General features: G+C 40.3%; 1 protein-coding gene across 3 annotated transcripts; it reads right to left on the reverse strand.

Moving 5' to 3' along the window:
• Window positions 1-972: 972 nt before the first annotated feature.
• Window positions 973-25892, reverse strand: TRIM33 (tripartite motif containing 33). Of its 3 annotated transcripts, XM_085210520.1 has the most exons (20): window positions 25351-25890; window positions 20934-21052; window positions 20677-20824; window positions 18474-18606; window positions 16967-17083; window positions 14625-14739; window positions 13748-13894; window positions 13123-13240; window positions 12287-12531; window positions 11883-12047; window positions 10865-11065; window positions 9445-9577; window positions 9081-9144; window positions 8648-8807; window positions 7309-7655; window positions 6716-6839; window positions 5739-5813; window positions 5009-5161; window positions 3347-3397; window positions 973-3264 (listed from the first exon to the last, which is right to left on the reverse strand). In XM_085210520.1, exons 1-20 carry the CDS (start codon window positions 25793-25795, stop codon window positions 3052-3054), a joined length of 3273 nt encoding a protein of 1090 aa, XP_085066646.1. In that variant the 5' UTR covers window positions 25796-25890; the 3' UTR covers window positions 973-3051. The 3 variants fall into 3 exon arrangements, with proteins under 3 accessions (XP_085066646.1, XP_085066648.1, XP_085066647.1); XM_085210522.1 differs by lacking the exon at window positions 11883-12047 and having other exon boundaries at window positions 25351-25892; XM_085210521.1 differs by lacking the exon at window positions 3347-3397 and having other exon boundaries at window positions 25351-25889.
• Window positions 25893-26006: the final 114 nt, after the last annotated feature.

Genomic DNA, 26006 nt, shown 5'->3' on the forward strand with positions numbered 1-26006 from the left:
AGAAATGTCTTCAATGAGAGCACAGTTACCCTGGATGCTGGACCACCTCCTTGCTATCACACATAGCACAGCAGGCCAGGAGTGCACCCACAGCAGCTTTTATCTGCAGTAATTGATGCTGTTTCCCAGACTAACAAACTGCCACTTGCCCATATTGCACTCATGGAACCTGGCACAGGGATGCTCAGAGGAACACAAAAACCCATCCATTTCCTCTTGAATGAGTTGCATCCAGTGGGGCAACACAACATCGCTTCGACTGAGCAAACCCTGACCAGCTCCAGGATAAACACCTACAGACTACACAGTAAGAACTGCATCAGCAGAGCCCATCGATCCCTTTGAGTATTTTCAGATGCAATTTAGCTGATTTCAAAACAACCCCTGCATTTCTGTACTTGGAATTCAGAGTGTCCCTTTGTTTCTTTGTATTAAATAAATGCTTAAGACTTTTTGCAAAGTTCCACATCACACCACTGAGGACTGATGAGCTGAATAGGAGGGCTGACTCTGGATGCTCACTGGGTTCCATGTGCAAGATCAGAGTTTAGCATCACACGTGGTTTGCAGATGAACTAGTGGAATACAAACTAACTGGCAAGACTACAAAGTTTGGTTCACTCTCTGAGAAAGCAGAAAATCTGTCAGAGTGGCTGTTTTAAAACACTGACACATCCGCTCTGGAGTCTGGTAGCTGGCAGGAAGAGATGTTACCCCCTCTGCAGCAGCCAGGATACACCTTAGCCCTGCACCACAGCTTCCTACTGGGGTCCTTCTCCCACTCAGTGGATGGGACAAACCATTTGTTCCGTGCTCCAGTTCAGGCAATAGGAATCTGCAGCCAAGGACCGGTGCTTCACAAAGTGAATGGTGACAAAGCTGAGGCCTGAAGGTACAGAACCTAGAGCGCTTAAACAGTAAAACAGTACCTAAAAACAGTGACCCCAATTGAAGAGAATTCACAAAAAAATCTTATTTTCATTATAATTTTAATAATATTCTTTTGCAAAATGAAAATGAGAAACTAGAAACGCATAAATAGGCAATACACAGCCATTAATGATGCCTTGTTACCATCGGTGTCCTATTCACACATCTCATCCTCTGCTATGGGCTATAAGTCAATATAATACACATTTGAGGAGGATAACTTTAACTTCTGCATACAAACTGGTAAAAACTAGATTGAAGCTGACACTATATGGAGGTCTGAAAAAAATGGAGAAAAATCAGTTTGTCTTGGTGGTACTGTTCATATAATCCAAAGATGTGAGCTCGAAGTTACAAATACCTTCAGTCTCCTTGCTTATGGTGAGAGGTACAGTCACAACGTGCACCTGCTTGGCCGCTATAAAAAGAAATAAAATCTCAATTGATTTTGCATAAGCACTTCTGAGAACGTATCTCAACCTGATACACTGTGCTAGAAATACTGATCTTTACCATTGTTATAGTAAAGTACATACAACGAACAGTTCACAGGAGTTGCCCATGCTTAATATATTAAAACCCCAGTAATATATCACAGAATTGCTGTATTCACACAAAATCGTATGGCGAATTTATAGTCTGTCATCTTGACCTCATCTGACTACGGAATTTCTTCATTTTAACTTTTAACAAGATCTATAGGAAGGCCAGAAATTACATTTCTCGGTTCTAGTATTGATTTCTGTGTTAGCAAAGCAACTGTTCAAACTGTAATTACTTTGGGATGACCTCATTTCTAACCTGAAATGCTAGAATGAACACAGTGTGCAATGGGTAGGCACTGCACAAGTGGAATTGAGAAGTTGACCTCTTTTCAGTATTTGACCAGAAACCATTCAGTGCCAAGTCCTGGCCTGTGCAAGCAACCCAGTCTCAACGAGTTTATTCCAATCTTTCCAGACCATTTCACTCACAAGCTGCTTCTGAAGAAAGTTCTGAGTAGCACTCTTAATAAAAGTAAGATATAATCTCAAAATGAATGCAATGTTAGAAATAGACAGCATATATTACAAATCTTTTCTTGATAGGAACAATTCATAAGAATACATATTAGCTTAAAAACAGGTCAGCAAATGTTGCTGATCTGCAAGAAATCTCAGTTTACTATTTACAAGTAAGACAAAGTGAATACAGGAAATTTTACACATTTGGTAATTAACAGATTATTGTTTGCCGAGCAGTCTATTAGAAACTGATATTTAGGAAGACTGGAAAAACACCCCAACCAGTTATTACCTCTTTAAGTACAGAAAATGAGATAACAAATGCTGAAGATAACATTCTGCCTCATTAGGGGGACCAAGGATAGATGATACAACTCAAGGGTTTGTGCCATGAGTACAGGATTTGTAACAAACACACCTCGCCCTACTGAAAAGCAATCTCTGCAACCAGTTTAGTCTCAATCTGTCAAGAACTCACACTCCTACAGTTGCCAATTCAGAACAGTTTAATGATGTTGTTGTTTTTTTGTTTTTTTGTTTTTTCTTTTGCTGTACACAAAATGTAGTAAAGAAAGTCAAATTCAGGTAACTGGATCAACACGGAAGATCAGTTATTCACAATAGCATTTAAATGAGATGATGAAAGCAATGACCCAACACACATTTAAGTTCACACAAAGAGGGGATTTGGGGAAAATTGCTTACAGTTTTACATGATAGTCCAGCATGAAAGTAACACATAGCAACTGTATTGGTCCAGTCCTGCACAACATTTTACTAAGCAGTCTCATCTGTACATGGAACAACTCTTTTCAAATCTGCTTCTCTTCAACATTCATCCACCTCTATCTGAGACCAGGATGAGTGTGTCCCCTCCATCAGGAAAAGAAAGGAAATAGTAAATAACCAAGGGGAAAAAAAAAAAATATCCATCAAAAATTTACAATACAGTTTTTCCCCTTCTGATGAGAATACCTTTCTGTACAAGTGTTTTTTGTACTCTAATACTGTTTAAAAAGCTATCAGCTTCTTCAAGACGGCCACCATAGGCATGGTAATATTCCAGGAACACTTAAATAACAGTTTTTACAATAAATTTAAGGTCCATATAATTAGATTACTTTATATGCACTGGTCTCTCATCTGATTTTAGGCGTTTCCTACGTGGCTGTATAAAATCTTCATCGGAGTCCTCAGTTATTTCACCATCATCCTCTTCCTGCTCAAATTCAGGCAAAGGCTGGAAGGTCCTGTCTGGGTAGATCTCTGTAAGTTTATCTTCAAAGTATAATGCAACTGCCTTCCCTGCCTGTGCTACTTCTGAATCAGCCTGTAAATAAAAGAAGACAGGAATATTCACCTGTTGGAAATGCACATCCCTTCACCAAGTGTGCATGGTCTAAAACGCTTACCTTCAAATTAATCTCTTGTGTTTCTGCATAAACTTGAACAACTTTCATCATCTAAAAAGGATACCAGAGTCAAAAAAAATGAAATTATAATCCTTTCTAAAGTTATGAGATTGCATAGGCTTGGATGACTACAGTCAGCCATAACAGGAAAACAGTTTGTTGTGGACTACACCTCTTTAGTTCTCAAACTTAGTGGAAGCAAGTTTAAAACAGTCTTAAGAGGGCAGCATGAGGTAAATAAACCTTTACAAAACACAGTTTTTGTACAAGTAAATGGCTCAGAGTCATTTTATAAATTGCACACTACTCATGACTGCTTTCTTCATTACAAACTCATGCATTATCACGGAAAAGTCTCAGTTCAAGTGTTCACAGTTCAACAGTTAAGTGTTCCTTGAGACTGTTTTCTTGGGAGCATACTCCACTTTATTTTTCTTTAAGAGAATATGGCTGAGAGGCACTAGACTTGGTGTTGTTTAATATTAGAGTTCAAGGTGACTCATCTTTTGCCATTAGTTGGAATTTTAAACAGAGAGACAAGTCTGAAAGATCTTTTTTTTTAAAAAAAAAACATCCATCAGTCCTTGCTCCCTGGTTTTACTCTTGCCCCTAAGAGTTGTAGCACATTTTCCTCTACAGTAGATGCTTCATTAATTCCCTTGAATGAGAAGTTCACATAATTGCAACTTCTTCCACCTAATACAAAGACACAAGGGAGTCGGGTTGTCAAAGTCCCAAATGATTGTAATTACAGGGTACAGCATCACAATCTAAGAAGAACTTCAACTTGATTTTTACTAGTGTACTCACGAAGCAGTCAAGATTTTAAATATGTATCTGTGTACTTCAATTTAGCTCTTCACACAGCCAGAAATGTTGCCCAAATACTGCAAAACTTGCATTGCATTTTACAGAAGAAATACTAACCATCTGATGGATTTCTAGGATCACAAAGAAGCCATTCCTGCCAATGCCTTCTTTCTAGGGCTTTTTGTGGTCTATCTCAGAAATGCCTGGCTTTTTTTTTTTTTTTAGCAACTGCTCTGTTGCAGTACACCAGCACAGATGTTTTTGATACTCAGAATCTTTTTTCCATTGTTCCAACTAATGATAGCACCCATATGGTGTATCTCTCCAATTCACATCCCACTTGTGAGGTGCAAATATTTCACTATCAGATGGCTTCACTACAAAGTCAGTCACATTTCCACAATAAACTCCATACAAAAGTCACCTCCTGAGCACTAATCTTTATGATAGCCCATGAGTTAAATCACTAAGGATAGACATTAGGAATAATGAACAATTTGCTGTTCTGGATTCAGCCTGCATCTGACACAAAAAAACAGTACAATATTTGTCAAAGAAGCACTTTTTCTCAGTAGTTTACTCAATAGATACAATTCTACTCTAAGTCCTGAGTTTAAGAACAACACTCTGTACAGTTTGAGTCATTTTAAGGACTTTAGATCTCCTCATCTAGCTGAAAACAAGAGCTAGTTCTGTAATTGCATAATTTTTCATTGTTTAATGAATCACCACCTGCTCCATAACAAGAACTTTACAACTGGAAGCACAGTTTCTACTTGGAGAAGCTTCAGAACCATACTGAAATAAGTTTAAAAAAATAAATAAATGAATACAGATTGGAAGTTAACGTACTTCATTAAACCTTTCACAGTTCTTGAAGATCAACCTGACATCAGCCACAAAGTCCTCGGGAGTTTGGTAATGCTGAGAATGCTTCTTTTGCAGTTTCTTTTTCACTGTAGATAAATCCATTGGCTTCTTTATTATTTTGTAGTAGTTTGGTATCTGTGAAGAACAATGATTTATCACTACAATGGCAACGCAGCTCTCAGAAGCAGTAAATGTCTTTGCTTCTCAAAGTATCAATCAGATAACACTGTCATACATCGTATGCATGTGCACTTTCCTCAAACTTTCTAACAACTTCTTCCCAAACTTCTCTACCTGTCACAGAACAGCAATACTTTTCAATACGTTTGTTAGCCTTACAACTGAAAATGGAGAAGTCAGAATAGTTTCTTTCATCCTTTCATTTAAGATTTAATTAAAATTTTTTTTAGAAGTTCTTCTAAAGTTTCTTGTAACATTTTGAATTTAGTGAGTATCCTGACAAGCCCTCCTTCAAGTCAACAAGAGTAACTTCAAATATTGGGGCTTAGGACTGAGGCTAGAGCTTTTGCATGGACGAGCTACAGAATCAGCTTCTGTATCCTTCAGAATCATGAAATTCTGAATGATTTAGACTGATCAAGGGGACCCGCTTCAAGCAGAAGCAGTTAGTTCCATCCCAAACTCACCTCTAGCCTTTACAGAGATGCTATGATAAAAATAAATCATAAGCTATTTCAAAAAAGGAACTCACCGAGGCTGGGACTGGCTCTTGAAATTCAATGCTCAGCTCATGACAATACAGGTAAAGCAGGAGACGTTCACATTTCTTACAAAGAAATAAACAGCTTCGTGTTAACATCTTTAATTTATCCTTGGTCCAGAAGTTTGTATTTCCTAATTTTAAATGGGTTTGTACTTTGTACTGGAAAATTGAAAGACGATCTCTACAAATTTATAAAATGTGAAGGTCCTTAGGAGGGCATTGGAGGAGGGGGTAAGGAGTAGAACACCATCTTACTGTTCACATAGCAGGGATATACTCCCCTTTTGCTTTCTTTTTCCAAACAGAAATCTAAGGTAAATAAAACACGTGGAGGCACACTAACAAAAAGTCAAATTAAAAAAACCCAAACAACTACAATTGTATTTGCCCAAAGGTAACTGCATCTTACAGAAAAAGACTCAGTTCAGACTTTTCTTCTTTCCCTGCTCAAATGTTTTTCTTTCCTTTCCTCGCAATTCCTTTGGAGGAATTTGATTTGATAATACCATAACACTTTGTGCACAGACTGACTGATAAAGCTAAAAATAATTATGCCAAGGTCATTATATCTTTCACAATAAAGCAACAATTTGTAGCATCTCTCACAGCATAAACTTAACATTCCAGGCTCATGTGACTATTTGTAGGGAAGCTGTATCACTTCCAAAGCCTACTTAAAAACACAAAGAGATTGATGTACATTACAGGATGCATTTACATGGAAGTTTTAGCTACTGGGTTATTGTAGTTTCAATGTAATGGACAACTTCCAGAAGTCACTAAGACCAGGACATGTGCTTACAAGCAAGATAATCTTATTAATCACTTTGTTGATTTGCTAAACCTGTTACTGTAATTAATTTGCTGCAGTCAAAGCAAAAATATAGTGAGAAACAGTGAGGGACAGGAAATATCAGAAAGCACTTTTTTTCTAAGGAACTGATTCCTACAAATCTGAGACATACCCTTTGGTCCACAGGACTCAGGCCTTGTGCTGTTTTCCCTTTCTTGCTGTGTTGCAAGTTGTCACAATCATATTCTACTTCTGGTTTGCTTAGATCTCTGCAGAATGTACATATCCAATCTCCACTGAACAGAAAAAAAAAAAAGAAAAAGCTCATCAAGGCTGACCACAAAAGACTTTTTCATTGGCTCTTACAAGTCACACTGTACAATATTAAAGACTTGGATATATAAAGGTAGGGGATAACCCATAATCTTCAAGGTAAATACCCATCAGGGACATTTTTCCTGCCCTCATATTCCTCTCCCAGATATGCTCAGATACTTCAAAACCACTTCCTCACCATGTCTTAAAAATGAACTTTCCATAAGAGAATCACACTTTGAGAGATTAGACTTTCATCAAATAAACACTCATCAGTTATGTGAAAACAATCCAGGCCTGCCTTTGAAATAGCGATTTTTTTACTACAAAAAGTCATGCAGAGCTGGCAGATCTTGAGGAGTACCAAAACCTTTTGGTACCATCTTGAAATCTGTCATGTGAGTGAGACCACAGAGATGCTGTCAGGAAGCAATTCACTGGTTCTGGTACCTCGGAAAGCTGAGGAGTGTTGGAACATGACAAGTCAGATGAAACACTTTGGGGCACTTTTCACAACATAACAGATCTCCTCCGTTTTGGCATACAGCACACCAGTCTTCATTCGGATCATCATCCTTATTGCTGCCTTCTCCTCCAGTTCTGGCTGATCGGTGCATTAGACTCCGCATTGGGGATTTTCCATTGAGAAGGCCATGCCCAGACTGCTTGCAGCTTTCACTCAAGTCTCCTGGCTCAGTTTTTACATGATTTTCCAGACTTCCTAAGGCTTCCAACTCACTTTCAAGATGCAAGTTAGTGGACAGTGGTGGTGTCAAGCTGCTCTCAGGACTGCTAAGCTGAAATGAAAGTAGCACATGAAAACCTATGAGTCAGTTTAACAAGGGCATCTTTCCCCTTACATTGCAAACAATGTATCATCCACCATTTAAAAGTATTACACACCATCTGCCCAAGCAGCACATCATTCTGTAGATCTGAGTACTGAAACCTACCTTTTCTTAAGTCCAACCTTTCAAGAACAGACTCATTTCTTCTAATATGTGTCACGATAAAGTTTTATTTATGCTCTGACATGTAACTCCTGACTGACTGCAAGATGTCAGCGTATGAACACATACATATGAAATCCTCATGACCTCCTACTAACAAGGGGTTACTCACAGCTTTTACTAATTAGGATTAAAAGCAGCAAACGCTCTACACTGGCTGAGGGTTTTTTGTTTTGATAACTAATAAATCTTACATGCAGACTAAGCTACATCTGTCAGAGCACAGTATCAGCAGATGAAGTCCTAAATACAGGCCAAATCAAAATAAAGTTCTAACTCTTCTACTGAACTACTTCCAATAAGCAGCCATCTAACACAACACACAAAACTTTTGAAGGACTGGGTATGACCTGCAGCCACATCGCTACAGCAAGTCCTGTCCAAATCACCAAGGGAAATATCTGCCATCATTTAATGTTTACCTAAGACAGCAAGCATTGCACGACTCCCAGTGCCATCCTATTGGTATTTATGTCACAAATCTCTAATAATTAAGAGCCTTAGCAGTGCTACAAAAACAATTCACCATTAGAGCTGGCCCACACTTAATGTTCAAAGATACTTTTGTGAGATATATTTATATATATATATATATGTAAAATATATACATTCTTAAATATATATATAAAAGATGTATTTTGTGAGCAAAATATCTTCACAGTCTTCAGAGGCTGCTAAAGGGATAATGAGGCTTAAGAGTAACATTGCTTTATGATTTCAGGATTCTTAACCACGCTGCTAGGAATACTATAAAATACTGTTTCACAAACTAACTTTACCATGCAAGCACTCCTTCTGCCATCCTCTGTTTTCTCCTGCTTTACTGTTCCTGAGAAACTGCATATCTCTTCCTCTGTCCCCGGCTCCTGCTTGACTTTTACCTGGTCAGACTTGAAGTTAACACTAGTTTTCTCAGCAGTTCTGCCTGAGGAGCCACAGCTAGAAAGATATGGGCACATAAATAAGAGGAAAATGCATTAGAACAAAGAAATTAAAGTGTGCCTGAATGATTTCAAAGGCAAAGCGTGTCACAATTTTTATAAGATACGAGACAGCAGAGAACTGTTTTAAATAAAAATCTCCTTCCTGTAAGCATTCCCCAGTTACTGGGTCACAGTTACATGGTCACAGTTACAATAAAGCCCTATTGACCTTTTGCAATTCATTTTTTGAGTCCTCTGTCTGATGGCAGCATTAATGTCACAAACTCACCTTCCTCTGCTACCTGTGCTGGAGGTACTAGGTGGCCTCACAGGAGTGTGGGAGTTGGATAAACCTGAAAAGAAACAGTGTAGAAATCAACTTGGTACAAACTTACTGAACAACACCCACCAAAAATGGGTTGTAGTAACATAAAACAAAAACACAGCATAGACAGATCAGTCTGTATGTGTATCTGGAATACTGCATTCATATGATGGCAGCTTGTTATCATAAAGATATTTCTCAAGGAAAGTTAAGTTCCCAGAAGAACTTTTTTTTTTTTTTTTTTTTTTAGGAAAAAAAAACAATGTTTAAGCTTACAAAATATCCTTTCTTCGTGGCAGGAATTGATAGAAATATCCACTGCCTTTACCTGATGACCCTGGAGATAGAGCTGAAGGTCCTGGGGAAGGATTCATGGTACTTGTGGGTTGTGGGGGTAGATGGCTGCCTGTGATGTATCTGCTTAAAAGGTTATCCAAATTACTTGAACCAGCATCTTCAAGCTAAAAGGCAAAAACAAGAATTTGAATCAGAGAAGCCTAATTAAGTTTCCACATCTTTACACTGCGATCAGCGTCTTCACTGCAAGTGATCACCATCTCCTCAAGCAGTTCAGGCATCAGCAAACACTTTTCCCAGTTCCATACACAAATCACTCTGTCCAAACAGAAACCCCTACTTAAAAACTTCATGTAAGATTTTTCAGAAGCTCCTGATTATCTGAGTTCTTCCACTACGGTCATGATGTGCAATTAACATCAGGCCATTCCAGACTGTCCTGGTTCCCAGATGTTCAGTGTGTTAATCATACAAACGCTGTTAGTCTAATGACTTAGCTTATTACTAATGCTGCAAGAGTGATTCCACAATTAAGATGTTAAGAGAAATCATGAACTTGTTTTTTCTTAATACTACTACAAACAAGGGAAAAGATACCCTGTTGCTTTGACTACAAAAAAAGACCAACCAAATAACAGCATAATTTTGAACGTCTTTGAAACATATTTTATTCAAAGTGATTTTTTATGTCTGAAAGCAACTCCGAAAGATTAAGCTTGAAAGAACTGGATAGGTTTCTTTCATAAAGTAATATCTGTAACAGCAATTATATATGAATATAAATATAAAAATATATTAAAAAACCCAGCACCTTAATACTATTCTGCATTTTCAATGCACCGAAAGTTATGTATTTATGCTTTAGAAACCACTATCAATTATTCTAACCTGATATCTAAAACTTCTGATGGGGTACAGCTGGTCATAATCAGTTATGCATTTTGTTCTGCCTGAACAGAGCTCCAGCACTACTAATCAATCACATTCAGAGATGTGAGCCTTTCCTTTTGTTATTCTGATGTTTGTAGCAAACTAACATTACCTGCAGCCTCATCAGAAAAACAAACACAAAGCCCTCAAACCCAACTCTTTCAGACTAAGAATTACAAAATTATTAGTATTACAGCAGATGCTTTGAAACTTAAGATGTGTTTTTAAGCAGTTTGCTTCCTGTACAATGACAGACCATCCAGGCAGCAGTGCTCACACTGCATTTCCAGGCAGACACCAAAACCAGGGCTCCAGATAAATCTCTGCTTAAGCGTTATTGCAGAACCCAGCACTGTCACAGGTCAAGTATACCAGCCCCATATAGTCAAAAACAGTTGTACATCCAAGGCCAGGGCTAAAGACTTCAATTATGTTTCAACTTTAAATAATTAAATCATTCCACAAACACTGATAACCAAATAAGGTGAAGAAAGCATAATGGCTCGGTCCTCTCCACTGACCTGGATGGGTGGGATGTCTGGCAGGGAAGGTAAATTCTCTGGATTTGTTACGGAAGGAATGAGTTCAATTGCTGTAACAGATGGACTTGTTGGGCCACGGTTTGCACTTGCCATTGTTGCTGTAGTAGGACTAGTTGGATTAATAGTGTTGTTGTGCACAGAAACAACTGGAAAAGGCCCCGCATGCCCAGGGTTAGAATGCTGTAGGAAAAGAGAAGAGACAACGACTGCATTAGAGACAAATCGTACAGCCAGCCTGCATGTAAAAATCACAGCACGTGCATTGTATGGCAGTCCTCAACACAAATTTAGTAATGGAGGGGGATGGATATAAATTCAAATCCCTATCAGTGTTACCTGACAGCACTGAATGCAAAGCAACTGCTATGTATGTTCAGTTGGAAAAACAAGTGACCAGATCTTAAATATGCAGATTTGTCCTGAATTTCTGTCAAATTATTCTGATGTTATTTTTGTGAAGCAATGACTTCCTCCAGAAGACTCTAGAGTTCATGTATTTATGTACAAACACTAATTGTCCCAAGTCATTTTGGTTTCCCAGTCACATTAATGTTGATGATAAAAGTTATTTTTAACACCATATGTTGCTCAGCACTGTGCTTCAGGTTTGAATTTAAAAACACTTCAGAATGTGGTTTCTTTAAAAGCCTCTCAATCACATCACTTTCAATTTCACTATGCCTGACTATTCCTTAATAAACCCCAAAACTGAATGCCACTAGAAAGTGAAAAACTGCAATGTTTTGTTTCACAGAACTAAAATGCAGTACATTTTAGTAACACAAAGAAGCAAATTCTTTTCAATTTTAATGTTTTAAATTCTCTTACATTCAGTAGCAAAAATGTCACAGTACAGTATGCAATATGACAAAGCATATAAATATGTGTAGCTATGAGTTATTAAGTTACAGATAAACACATTTAAAGCTGGAGGTATCATCTACTGTAATGAAAGTTTGGCACGATGGCACAAATGAAGCGTGTACACAGGATATACTTGTCTTTGAAGGTGAGGTTGCATCATGGAGTATTGTGGTCCATTGTGGCGTGGTATTCCTGGTATACGAGCAGCATTCTGAGCCATTCTCATCTGATGTGCTTGGAAAGCCCCACAGTTCATGTTACCTCTCTGCATGGTCTGCATGCTGATCAACCTGGGAGGCTGCAAGGGTTTTTGTTTTTTAAAATTTTTGCTTTTAACATGGAAACAAGAAGCCGATTTCTTTCCACAGAAGTAGGTTTACTAGTTACATAACACCAAGAAAGGCCAACAGTTGTCATACTTAAAGCATGTCAAACTTCAAAAGATTTTCATGTTTATAAACCCTTTTGTTTTGAAAGGGCATTTTTAAGTCTCAGTGTTATGGTGAAATGTGAAATAACAGCATACAAGACACTTGCCTGCTGCTGTAAGACTTGAGGATTGGTTTGTCTGGGAACTGACCCAGATGGCTGTCCCATCCTCATCTGCTGCAATTGCTGATGCTTTTGTGCATACACCTGTTGCTGCATGTGCTGAAGTCGAAGCTGTGCTAGATTGATTTGTCCTGGAGCTTTGTTGATGTGGTTTGTTCCTGGAGGAGCTTGTCCAACCACTACATTAGGAGTGTAACTAGGAGCTGGTTTATTTTCAATAACAAGGTTACCTGAAGAATAAAACAAAAGAAAAACTAGTGAACAGTTTCACTTCCATTATCATCCAAAGGCCAATAAATGAAAAATGATTCAGATGTGTCTAACTGATGTCCCACAAGGGCAGTAACAAAGTAATTTAAGTTTGGAATTTTCTCATTAGGTCTTCAGAAACCATACGTGAGAAAAGCAAAAAGAAAACCAGAAGAACAAGAATTTACAGAACTAAAAAGGAGGAAAAACTAAAAGAACTGTAACTGCAAAGCCTCCAAGACAAGAAAACAGACATAACTGCTCTTCATGTTCAACATAAACACACAAGACAAAAAATTTAAAAAGTCATAAGAAGGGAAAAAAAATAACACAGTGAGAATGAAATTTCTGTAAGTAAGGAATCAAACACTGGGAAAAGATGCCTGGGGACAGTGGATAGCATCCTATCACTGCATGACTTTAACAGCAAGTTATGCTAGCATGACACAAAGCACTGCTAAAGCTAAGTTCTGTCTCGATATAATCATACGGATGGTATTGTCTCCAGGTATCTCCAATCCTCTCACTCAGTTGTTCAAGTATCACAGAGTAAACACACCAGATTTTCTCACCTAAATTGACAACGTTCTTTGCCCAAAATGTGGGGTCACAATGAAAGCGAATTGCTCCGTTGGCAGCTGGGACAGGATCACAACGTGCCTTCAAAATATGTCGTAACTGGAATGTTATCTAATGGAAAGCAAGAATAAGAATGTTCATGACAACAAAACAATGAGAATGTTAAGAAGCGTGCACTTGCCCAGTGAGTTTAAACTGCTGGATCACTATGAAGGGCTATAATTAGCATGTCTGGTTAATAGCTTGGGAAGCATTCTGTTCACTGGCAAAATCAACCACTGTACAACAAATGTTTTACTGAACCCAAAGTTCTATGGCAGTACTGCTACTCAATTTCCACATGACTCAAGTGAAACGCTGAGTTGCCTTTACAGAGCTTTACCCCACTCCTACAATAAAACTGTTATGTCCTTAATTTACAAATGAAACTTGTTCTGCAAGTTGGAAAACTTATCCCATTGTCATACTAGTGGCTGTTTTGTTTTGTTTCTTAAATGGAGTGCAGGTAAGTCAGTAGATATTCCTTAGATATAATCTAGTGAAGCTACAAAATACTTAGGAAATTCTTTTAAGTAACCCTTCTCTGTACTGCAGACAAGTGGGAGGATGTTTTCTTACCAGCCGTTTACTGTACAGCAAAGCGGTACTGCTGCCACTTGCAATAGCCCAATTAGTAAAGTTCATCACATGCTTCACTTGTCGAGAAAGACCAGTGATGTCATTTTGTTGTTGTATTAACTTCATCTGTCTTTCCTTCGTTACATTCTATGAAGAAATAAAAACCTTTATTACAATGGAGATTTCAGATTTAACAGGCAAATATAAACTGCTATCACAGCTCTCGTAACAAAAAACTGTAAGAAGCTAAGAAGCTTATACTACTGCTTATATTCAAAGTAGCTGAAACCACTAAGGAACAATTCTTTATTATTGCAAACTATCAGCCTTCCCATGTGTTTCAAAGTGCAGGGAAAATGGCTCAGATAAGAGCTTCGTTCCTGTTTTATCACAGGGAAATCTCAACTACTAAAACCAGACCAGCTCCCTCTTTCTCATACTGCCACTCACATCAGCATGACAGGGACGTGAGGAGTCATCCAGATGAGTTGCCAACAAAACAGCCAGCTCTGTACTGAGTGGAACCACAGCAGCAGGCAGTGACAGCCACGGGTGGCCAGGCACTCTGCACACCAGCTTCCTATCCCAACCAGAAAATGCCTCTAAATACCTCCTGAATACGGCAGATAAACTCTGCAGCCCCACTTCTGCAGTGCTGAGCCTTTGATGACCTGCAGTCAACCTGGTCTAGTATGAAATGGGGAGGTTGGTGGCCCTGCATGTGGCAGGGGGTTGGAGCTTCATCATCCTTGAGGTCCCTTCCAACCCTGGCCATTCTGTGATTCTGTGTGATTCTGTGTTTTTAAATACAGAGTGTGAGTTCTCGATGGGAGACTGGAAACAGTGAACCAACACTTGTCTTTCCCTTTAACTATACCTCAAGGTGCTGTAGGAGAGATTTGCCCTTTTTATTGATTTCATTGATGAGGGTGAATATAGCCACTTTGATTTCCTGTTCCACACGTTTGTTAGTTTCATTTACTTCTTTTATCCTAAAAAAAAAAAAAAAAAAAAGAGAAATGTAATGTCAGGCAGACACTTTCTATTTTGCCTCTAAATCCAACTTCCCACCCTTGCAAGGTAAAGGAGCAATTTCAATATGGAAAAAGTTCCAATACGTGCAAAACTGACAGCATGCTTAATTTCACTCAGAAATAGCTGTTAATCAACTGGAAGAAGCCATTTAAAATTTCAGTTTGGGGGAAAAAAATTAAAACAGTAAGATCTATATGTCATCTCAAATGGCCAATGTGTGTTCAACTTGAAATAACTGAACAGTCTTTGCCATTTATATACTTCATATATTTATACACATGCAAAGTCCATACGTGCATCAACACATAAATACATACTATATAAATACATCCATATTTCTCGCTATGAAAAATTTGTGCATGATGCTTTAAGTTGTTGTGCTACTGTAACCAGAAAGGATGTCATTCCTGAATTTGAAATGGACCCCTCCACCCCAAGAAAGTTTGTAAACAAAACTGTCATTACATACCTGTAAAGAATAAATGATAATTCTTTTCACTAATTATTTGCCTGAAATCAGTCTACATTCATCTCCTGCCCTTTACTACTACGGTCTGTGCACCTCACAACTCTTCATCATGTCCATTACTTACCTCTTCCTCAGTTTAAGTAAAAGTCAAGCAAATTATGCTGAGTTCTGTATATAGAATTTAACCCTGACAACAACATAGTGTTGCACTGGGATTCTTTACCTTGCTTGTAGGAGGCACAATCCCCTGCCATGAGCCAGTCTGAGTGTAAAGATTTCAAGTGTCCCTTTTCAAAGGGCTTTTTCACTGCTACATCAGGCATCACAACTTGTAATGCCATTCATCCTGATACGACCACAAAACCAATGCTTTTCTCTCTTGTGATGGTCATTGCTGGTGCCTAATACCCTTCAGCACCTTGGGCAAATGTGCCTTTTTATGACAGCACAACCTATTTCCTATTCAAAATCAAAACTAAATTAGAAAAAAAAAAAAAATCACTAACCCTTCATTGAGACAGTAGGCATCCATCCTTGTTTTGGCACGTAGCAATTATTTCCAGCAGTTATTCCATCTATGCTGTTTTACCCTTCTAGACCACATACAGTGCCATTCTGAAGCCATTTGCTATCATTACCAGTATTACTGTAATACCTTTCCTCTGAAGTTTTTACTGATGGACTTCGTGCCCCACACTTTGACAACGTAACTGAATGACATGTGAAAGTAAACCTGACTTGCACGATCCATTTGGCTCAGCACTTAATCCTAGCCTTTACAGAACCCAAACACACTCTGCAGAAATTCACTGCGTTTTCAGTGAAACCAGAAACTTTCCCACAAGCACAAAACAATAACAATTCCCATGCACTGTTACTGGCCTTGAATTCTTATCACAGAACTGTGTAACATCTCTTGAGCTTTCAGTTTCTTTCTTTCCCACATATCTGGGTTTCTGTATCTCCTTCAAGCATGCACCAAATCCACAACTTGTCCACCTTCTTAACCATTTTGGGTCTCCTGAAAGAGCTCCCAAGAGCAATTAAGTGCATGAAAAGCTTGGAGCAATCACATGCCCTCACTGTCTCCACATCCAGACGAAGACACTGAGAGCATGTATTTGCTCTTTTGTCAGTAAGGTTCCCATGTCTCATCATGATCACAATCGTATTAATGCAAAAAAGATCCTAAGCTATTCTTAGAATTTATAGGCTGAACTACCAAAAGAAAAGCTTGTCTTCCTTTCAGATAAAATACACTAAGTTTTGCTTGCATAGTAACAATAAAAAGGTCAACTTCCTATTCATCTCCAAATCAAGTTTTTGCTACACAGTTAAGGAGCAGCAACAAAACTTCCATATACAACAAATACACATTAAGGACTTGTTTAGAGCCAAAACTTCTGTCACCTAGAGCTGAACTTAACAGAAACCATGAGAGGGGTTTCACTTGATCTCCCTTCCCTCCAAAAAAACCTCTAGTCAATGTAAATCTTCAGTTCTAATCAAAGCTGCCATCATAAAAGATAACATCTTTGAAATTTATTTCATATAACAACTTCTTATAGAAGCACACTAGTTTAGAAAAGAAAACTTTCCAAATGTTTTAAAGTTCAATACAACTAAAGATACAGGATCAACTAACATGATATCCTTCTAATCCCTTTATTCATTAAGCAGGCAACCATAACAGTTAATCATTTTGGGGAATTTACCTGTTTTGAACTTGCGTAGCTGCAAAATTGACATAATTCTTCTTCTCAAGAAGTTTGGCCAGCAGGTTCTCAATTGCACCCTTCTGGTTCTGGAAAGCTTCTTCTAGAAACTGATACCTTTTCAACATACAGAAGAAAATCTCAGTTAACAAGGACTAACGAGGATCCCCAATTTAGATGTAAAGCTACAGTGACTATCAAAATTTTGATAAAATAAGATAGGTATGATCAAAATGCAGAAATAGATGGGGTTTTTATATACGTATATATACACATACACACACATACAGTTTAATTTACAAATAAAATTCTCTGTAGATGTCCAGAGGGACTGTATCTGTATGAGTACCTCAGTTGCAACTACACAGGGAGACAATGCACTGATCATTTCACAAGACAGCAGTCTATGGGACCCAGCTAAGTGACACCATTCAGAGTCTAACAAATGATTTTGTTAACATCAGATCAGGAAAATGCAGTAATAGTTTGTTATATTCTTTCATTAAACAATAGCCAACCATTTATGAATTGTTAATCTGTTAGCATCAAGCACAAACAGGAATGAAAAGAAACTAGAAGATTTTCTTGAGAAGAGTGCTTTTCAGAATATTTATGATCAAGCCTATGAAAGAACGCAGCAGGAACACAAGGTTAATATTCTAGCAGTGGTAGTTTAAAAAGTGAAAGTTCTCCAGGCTGCTCTAGCAATCTATGACATGAATTACTGCTCTGGAAAAAGAAACAAACAAACGAGCTAAATTCATGCTGTCAAGCACCTTCATAGAGAAGTGTTACTGGTAGACTAACTTGCTGATAAACATGTATTTTTATCTCCAGATTCTCTATTATAACACTGCAAAGTGCTTTTTCAAACCTATCAGCAACTACATGACCAAGCTGCTGAAGAGTAAGAAGTTTGAACATCTCCTAAGGAGGATCAAACTCTTTTCTAGCAGCTGAGAGAAAAGTAAGCTCTGAGACAACACCCATCACGAAAACGATGCGATTTTGAATCAACTAAGGCCACATTTTTCTGTTTTTCCCCCCCCACATTCAGTGATGATGTGAAATCGATACCTTGCCTTTAGAAAATTCACCCCGAATAGAGAGACCACTTTGTAACAAAATCCATGCTTTCAAAAACTGCCTCATCTGTTTGCTGTCACATCATTTTGGCTTCCAGGTGTTTGGGGCTGCAGCACTTCCTATTTAAGTGTTTTATGTGTGTCATGTAGATAGTGACAGCACTGATAACCACCAGGCTGGGTAACAGCTTCACCACACCAAACAACCCCAGAGGACATTGCTCTGAGCCCAGTCAATCACACAGCTCAGTTAATTGATCACCTGAAGTTTTCAGCACTACATACATGCTCTCCTTTGTGAGGAATTACGTCTGATGGAGAGTTAACACAGCAGTTCAAACAGACACACATGTTTGAAATCAGTAGTATTTCTTCCCCTGAGACAGTGCACCACAGGAGGTAAGACATGGTAATATTTGTACCTGTGTTCTTTGTGTTCCAGTAACTGACAGTCTCTGCATGTCAGCCTGTCACATGTTTCACAGAAAAGTTTTAACTGCTCTTGTTTGTGGACAGGACAGAAAACAGGACGTTGACCAGATGCTCCCACGGCCTCTGTTTTTAAAAATAAACCATTTTTGCATTTTAAAATAAATTTAAGACAATCTGAAGTGCAAAACTACTAACTTCCACACTAAGTAAGAACCAAGAATTCAAAGACAACTACAGAGCTGTTCTCACACTGAAGTAATTATGGATACATGCTTATTGAAATAGTTACAGTGCCAGTGTTGTTCTGTAGCTGTCCCCACTTTCCTTGTATTCAAAACAAAGGAGGGATTTTTCCCCCCATCAAAACTACTCACAAGACACTGCTACCTGCAAAAACTGTTGGGATGCACACTTGGATTTCATACTCATGTTAACAGATGAAATTCCATGCAGAGTCACCTCTGACACTTTACAGGATAGACTGAACTTCTCAAACGTTTGTACTGTCAGATACCCATAGATCTTCTAAATTATCACTTCAAAATCTTTATAAAGCTCATTAAGTCATATGCAACTGAAGTGGTAAATGCAGAGCAAACATTATTATGGGTCATAAAATTACTTAAGCCCTAGCTAAACCAGGGAACTTTTCCACTTAGACATAAAGATATTGTTGAAAACATTTCTGAAGTTACTAAGAAAGCGCTGCATGGTGTTGTAAAGCTTTTTTGAGCTTGGCACAGAGAAAAGGAGCTTCTGGAAGGTACAGCAGGTAAGGTTTAAAACAAGTGAATGCATCGTAGTCCCAAAAATGTCTGAAGATTGTTACAACATGCAAGTTATGGTAAAGAAAGAGAGCTCATGGATCAAAGCTAACTGAATGCTCACTCAATGTCTCTGAGGCATATTGCATAGCCTAGAAAGCAAGAAGGGAAAAATCTCTGAGCAAATAATGAATGGTCAATCCTCACAACCAATAGAGTTACTAAGGATAACTGTGTGCCAAATGTAGGCTACATTCCTGCCATATGGACTTGTTATCAGATTCCATCTTTATAAAGAACATTATTGGAACGGTCATTTTGGGGCACACCCCCACTCAGGTGACTGAAGTGTACATGGGGTTATATTATCACCCTGATAGCCAGAATACAGCACGAAAAACATTACTAATTCTCTGCAGAGTTCTCTCATTTGACTCAACATTAATTGGTTATTGCTTACTAGCATTAAGACATTTAAGTTTAAATAACCTTAAAAGTTTACTTGATACAACAAACAAAACAAGATTGTTGTCCACAGAAACTAAGCTCAACCGTAACAATTTTTAAATACTACTAAGATTTTGCCAAAAACAATAGCAGAAAGCAATGCAGTGTTACTACTCTGCAATAGCACAACAGAACAATCATGAAGATCTTAACTTATTTTAGATGGAGAAACAGCAAATTTGAACCTATCCCCTCTACACAGGGAGAGTTATATTTACCTGCTCTGGGAATGTTTTCCCCATTACTTCTGTAGAATGCAAATTACACCATCAAATGATAGCTGAGGAATTAACTTTTCCTACTGAAGTTGCACACCTCAACTGTACATTCACTATGCACATTAATTTTTGCAAACCAGGAGATAAAACCTAAGAATGAATTCAAATTCCAATTGACTCAGCAACACCAATACAACTGTAATATTATACTGAGTATGACTGTAAGCTTATCTGTATATACTTTTCTACTGGGTGAATTATAACTGCTCATTATAACCAAGTACAACAAAATACGATCTCATTTCCTTGGCCAGTGGATATAATTACCATGCTGTCAGTGCTTTCCAGACTCCAACCCCTCCACTTAGTTATTTCATTAATTAAAAGGATCACTAAGAACTAATCTAAACTCTTTCCAAAGATGACAGTCTCATTCTCTTCTTCTGTGCTTAGGACACTTACTACACAGAACATCAAATAGTACAAAGTATTAGTAAATAAGCATTTCAGTTTAAAATTTAATTTTTCCTCTATTTTTAAAGCTACCAATTTTGCAGTGATAGCATTTCATAGGTTTTTCCCAAGTCTTTGGAGAAAGCTGAAGAGCTGGTTGGTACCCAAATAATCCTCCCCTTCTATATTCACATGGGCCAAAGAGAAAATATCATTCCTACAGGCGGACCAAACAATATCCAAACACTCACCTGAAGATACATCCTCTTTTTTTCTGATCATATGATCTTTAGTAAATTTTACTCGCTGATGAGCTTCTATGCAAGTCTTGCACAGCCATTCCCCACATTCTACACAAAATCCCACAGCACTAGCATTATCTTCACAGCTTGTGCACACCTGCAAAGGGAAGAAAGGTCAGTTGTTATCACTTTCCTGGAAAGCGTTAACACAGACAGGAAAAAAAAAAAACAACACAGGAATTCTGGCAAGCAGAAAAGCGCCGTACCTGTTCTGATTTCTCATCAGAGCTGCTTGGTGTTTCTGATGTGTCTTTTACAAAGTAGTTATCCACCAGATCTATCTGCCTGCATTCTTGGCGGCATATCGGACATCTGATTACTCCAACTGAAAAACACAAGATATTTCTTAGTTATAGGGAAAACAAACACAAAATCCTCAGACTGCTCGTTTCAGCAGTCACCAACACACCCCACAGCACTCTTTTAGCCAAGCTAAAGAACAGAAAGCCCTTCAAGTGATGCTCAAGAGAATGTCTGAGTTCCAAAGCATGATGATATTCTCCCATCTACAACAGAGGCTACGTTCTAACACAGCCCATTTCCATCAGGCTGAAGAGGCAGATGTAACATCACGACTTACCTGAAGGTTTCAGGACGTTTTTTTCAAGGAGCGTTCTACAGAGAAAGCAGAACTAATACCGAGTACCAAAAAAGCTTCCAAGTTTCTACTAACAAGTCCTCTCAGGCCGACTGCACCTGCCTGTCAGCAGCACACCACCCATTTACAGACATACTCACAGAAGTACACACACACAGTTTTAACAAGAGGTAACACGTAAATTAATTCCTTCCCAGTATTCTTCAAAAAACCCACTTTGTTTTCTTCTGTACTTGCTAACTTACAGTTCTAAAACCTCAGCTCAACTGCAGAGAAATCACTGCATGAACCAAACTGGCACTCAAGGATGTCCCAGGAACAACTTGCACAGATTTAAGCACCTGTTTACCACTCCAAAGGCAGTTAATGCTTTCATCCCAGAAATGCCATCTAGTCTTAAGTTCCTACATATTTTTGTTGTGAGTATACTTTTCAAGAAGGTGCTTTCAAAGTCTCTGAGAATTTTTGTACATTTGTACACCTGAAAGACTTTGAAAAGTAAATGTAAGTGGATGACACTGAGTTCTTTGTGGATACTCAAAAAGAACACCAGATCTTATTTCAGGGAGATAAATGACACTGGTAATTAGCTGCCCTTGCCTCCTTCAAGCATGGTGAGCCACTCCTCCCTGCAATCCCACAGGACAGAGGGAGTTTCCCCAGGTCTGCAACCCAGGAGAAGTAACAAAGAACCCCATGGTAAAACAGATGTGAAAGTAAGTCAGGAAGGGTATGACTGGAGCGAACTGAGGAGAAAAAGCAAAATCAGAACAACATCTGCAACTTCATCCTGCAGCAAATCACAATGCAACTGAACAACACATACAGAAAATTACAGCCCTCAGCTAACAGGGAAGCTGCCCTTCCCAGCCAGGCCTGCACCGAGCACAGGGCCCAGCGTGACCTGTGGGCCTCAGCAACCCGTGTGCTGCCATCCTCCTTGAGGACACTGATCGTAAAGAAACTGCTTACATCTTTTCTGTTGCTGTTTACGACCTCCATTAGAACCAGCCCCAAACTCCACCAAATCATCCAGGAGCAATCCACCTTCCTCACCCCTCACTGCTGTTGGAGAGAACCCCATTTCAGACACCTGTTCTTAAAGACAGGTTGGTTTGGACTGAAACACGTCAGACTGGTTTCCAAAACAGAAGCACTACGTTAATCGTGAGTAAGTTCAAAATCCTTTTAGATGTTTGTATTGCCATAACGATATAAAGCTTCACAGCTCAGGAAATATTGGCAAGCACTTGTGCAATCCAGCAACTCAAACTTCCCTTCCATGCTCACCCTTGGCACGTAGCAGCCTGCAGAGCAATGAACGCCTGCCATGTTCAGGGGCTGAAAGCATCCGTGGCAGTGACTGTATGTGCAAAGCACCCACATCCATTGGGAATTGAAGTGCTCCAACACCTGTTTCTAAATATGCAATAGTTATAAACTTTCCTTAGTTAAAATAGTTACTGTCAAACTCATTTTAAGTGATACATCACGTTTGTGTGGCTGTAATATCATTTTTATCTCCCCTCCCTTCCAAAGCTGATTAAAAATAGTTACTGCATAATTTAAGATGTAATTTAATATAGTGTTTCTAAATACACAAACCCTGGGTATGGGATTTGAATTCAGCATCTCAAAATAATTTACGCTATGTATTGCAGCACTCAGCACTAAATGTATTTTTCCTTGAATTACACATCTATACACACTGACTAATTTTCTGTTTCCTTGGCTTTTCAGAAAGCAACTTGCAGCTCTTTTTTAAGCTTCCAGCCTAATGAAACCTGGCTAGATTGGGACATTCACAAGGGGTTGGGAGAACCACACGTTCTCTCTATTGACATAATCTTAAGAGGCTGTAAACAACTACCTCAGCAAAGCAGTGAGACCTCATAGTAACCACTCTGAGCAGCAGCTCTGGGTGGGTAAGAAAGTTGTCCTACAGCCCCCTTAACACTCTGAAGTCTCTACCTTAAAAATAAACGTTTTTTAATACTGTGATTAAAAAAAAAATTACAACAGTGCATTTTCTTGTAGGCTTCTATTCAACCTAAAAGAAAGAGTACAGTTGGACAGATGAAACAGCAGGCATTGAGAAATCACCTATCCACCAAATAAAGTGCTCAAACCGATGACCTAAAAGTAATTAGAAAGAGTACGAGATACCAGTTTATGTACTAAATACCTAAAATAAAGATGCATATTTTAAATATATAAAACCACAACTCTGGGTGACTGCTTTTATGTTTGGTCACTGTTTCTAAATTAGGAACTGAAGTCCTTCTTCTTAGCAGCATCTCAAGGGAATAACAACAGGGCAGAATAGATGTTGATGTAGACCACCAGCAGCTCCTGCTTCCAAGCATTCCTACTGTTCAACCCACCAGAACAGCAGCACAGTGCTGTCAGAGAACTGCTCTGTGTGTATCTGACCCACACTCAAGCAGCTTTCACAGTTATTAGCCAACAAATACACATATTTATAATTGTAAGTACTGACAACGCTTAGGGATAAAAATCTGAAACTAATTAAGAAAACAACAAGGAAACTATCAAAAGAACCAGTAATTTTCCATTGTGTTTGTGATTCTCTTATGTAGGCACAGGCACACAGAAAAATAGCAAGAAAACGTGGATGCTTGTAGACTAGTGCAGCACAGAGACAGCCTTCGGTGGCACATAACCCACTTCAGGAACAGGTATGTATATTATTTTCCAATAATTCCTTCATGAAGAAACATCTGCTCACAGTTAAGGATAATACAAACTTGGAAGTGGGATTTGTGACTGTCCATCTATGCCAACAGGGGATGAACCTGCGAGGCTAAGCAAGAGGGTACCTCTCTGTACATTGAAAATGCCTATTTTCACCTGATTTGCTGGTCAACATTTCATGTGCTGTTCAACTGGGTGCATTCATAACGTGCAGAGAGGACTGCCCACAAAACTGCACCTCTGCAGTCCTAGTCAGTCAATGTTTTGCTCTTTAGTGACCTGTTGCACTAAAACATTTGGTCGTGCAGACCAACAGACCGATTACAGATGGAACACAGCTCCACCAGCGGGGATCCTACACACACACCTCACTCATGACATCTGTAAGGTCCTGATCAGGAGATGAATTCTTATCTCACCAAAGCACACCATCAAGCACTCTTACAATGTGGGCGACAAGAATTGAGATTCCAGGTTATCAGTAACTCAGAAGAAAGACTGGTTTCACTGTACCTGTATCCTAGCAGATATATTCAGACAATGTTGCTAATTACTGCTACAATGAGCCTAACTTCACAGAATCTCTCAGCACACACCATGTAAAACACAGCTTGGAATTTAGCAAGGGAGATCCCAAGATCAAACAAGTGCTTCAGTTAGTGTGTTTATAAACTGTGTTGGGAGCCTCGTGCTTGAGGAAGCGATGGATCTTCTTGGACCAGCAGAACCACCACAGCTCAGTTATTCCTTGCAGAACCTTCTGAAAACACATTGCTACACAACCCAGAGGAGAGTCCTTCCCAAAACCAGACAAGTGTCACCAAGCAGAGTCCTGCTGGCCACGGGGCCGGGCTCAGCCCTGAGGAACCACCCAGGGCTGCGGTTCAATCTCCTTCCATAGCACAGAAGGTACACGGGTGCCATCTGCCTGGGCGCCGCGCTCCCAACGATGCTCCCAACGATGCACCCCAGGCTGCACCCCGGGGCACCAGGCAGCACCGCCGACAAGGCTTTATTTGTAGAGCCGAGCAGCTCAACACCTCCCAGAGCCACGCCTCTAACGCAGCACCCCTGAAAGCCAAAACAAAAAGCACGGCGCGATTCGCAGCGCCGTTCCCCAAACGAGCAGATCGACTTCGAAGTTCCGGCTCTCACGTGGAAGCGCGACGCGAGAGCGCAGCCGAGAGCCGGGAAAGATTCCGGAGGATCGCGGCACCGCAACGCCGGCGGTCACGCGCGCAGCCCCCGCCGGCCCGGCTTCGGAAGGCGGCACAGAACAGCCCCGGGATCGCGCCCGCCGCCCCGCTCACCTTGCTGCACGTCGCCGTTGGCGCCGCCGGGCATAGGCACGCTGAGCTGCCGCTCGGGCTCGGGCAGACAGCGGCGGCAGAAGGAGTGCAGGCAGGGCAGCAGTTTGGGCTCAGCCTCGCGCCGGCTCTGCAGGCTCTGCGCGCACACGGCGCAGGTGTCCAGCAGCGAGAAAGGCCCCGGCACCGCCGGCGTCAGCGGGGGAACCGGGCTGGGGCCCGGCCCCGGAACCACCCCGGGCCCCGCCTCGGCCTCGGCCTCCCCGACACCGCGTTCCGCCGTCGCCGCCGCGCCCGGGCTCTCCCGTTCCTCGGGAGGCGCCGCGGAGGGTGCGGGCGGCGCCGCGCCTGAGGGGGACGCGGCCGCGGGCTCCAAACCGCCGCCGCCGCCCGGCCCGGCCTCGGCAGCCCCCTCCCCGCCGCCGCCGCCTCCTTTGTTTTCCGCCATGTTTCCTCCTTTGAACCCGACTCCCCGCTCCGCGCACGCACGGCGTCACAACGCGCCGTGCGCGCTCCCCAGCGGGAGGGCGGGTCCGGGGCTCGCGCAGGCGTGGCCGCCCGGTGCGAAGCGGTGCGCGGACCGACGAGACGGGACGTCACGTGACGCGCCGCCGGCTAGAGCGCCGCGCGCGCCTCTCCGAGCGCTCCGGCGTGAGTCG

Source organism: Meleagris gallopavo, chromosome 28 (assembly GCF_905368555.1).
Source record: "Meleagris gallopavo chromosome 28, MGAL_WU_HG_1.1, whole genome shotgun sequence".
NCBI lineage: Eukaryota > Metazoa > Chordata > Aves > Galliformes > Phasianidae > Meleagris > Meleagris gallopavo.

Bases quoted from the DNA above. Each gene is read 5' to 3' on its own strand.
- TRIM33 (XM_085210520.1), bottom strand. From the start codon at position 25,795: ATGGCGGAAAACAAAGGAGGCGGCGGCGGCGGGGAGGGGGCTGCCGAG. The intron at 11,066-11,882 runs GTATATCCTGTG...CTTTTCCTACAG, and splicing joins AACCTCACCTTCAAAGACAA to CATTCTAACCCTGGGCATGC. The intron at 7,656-8,647 runs GTAAAGTTAGTT...CTTTCATTTCAG, and splicing joins GCAGAAGGAGTGCTTGCATG to CTTAGCAGTCCTGAGAGCAG.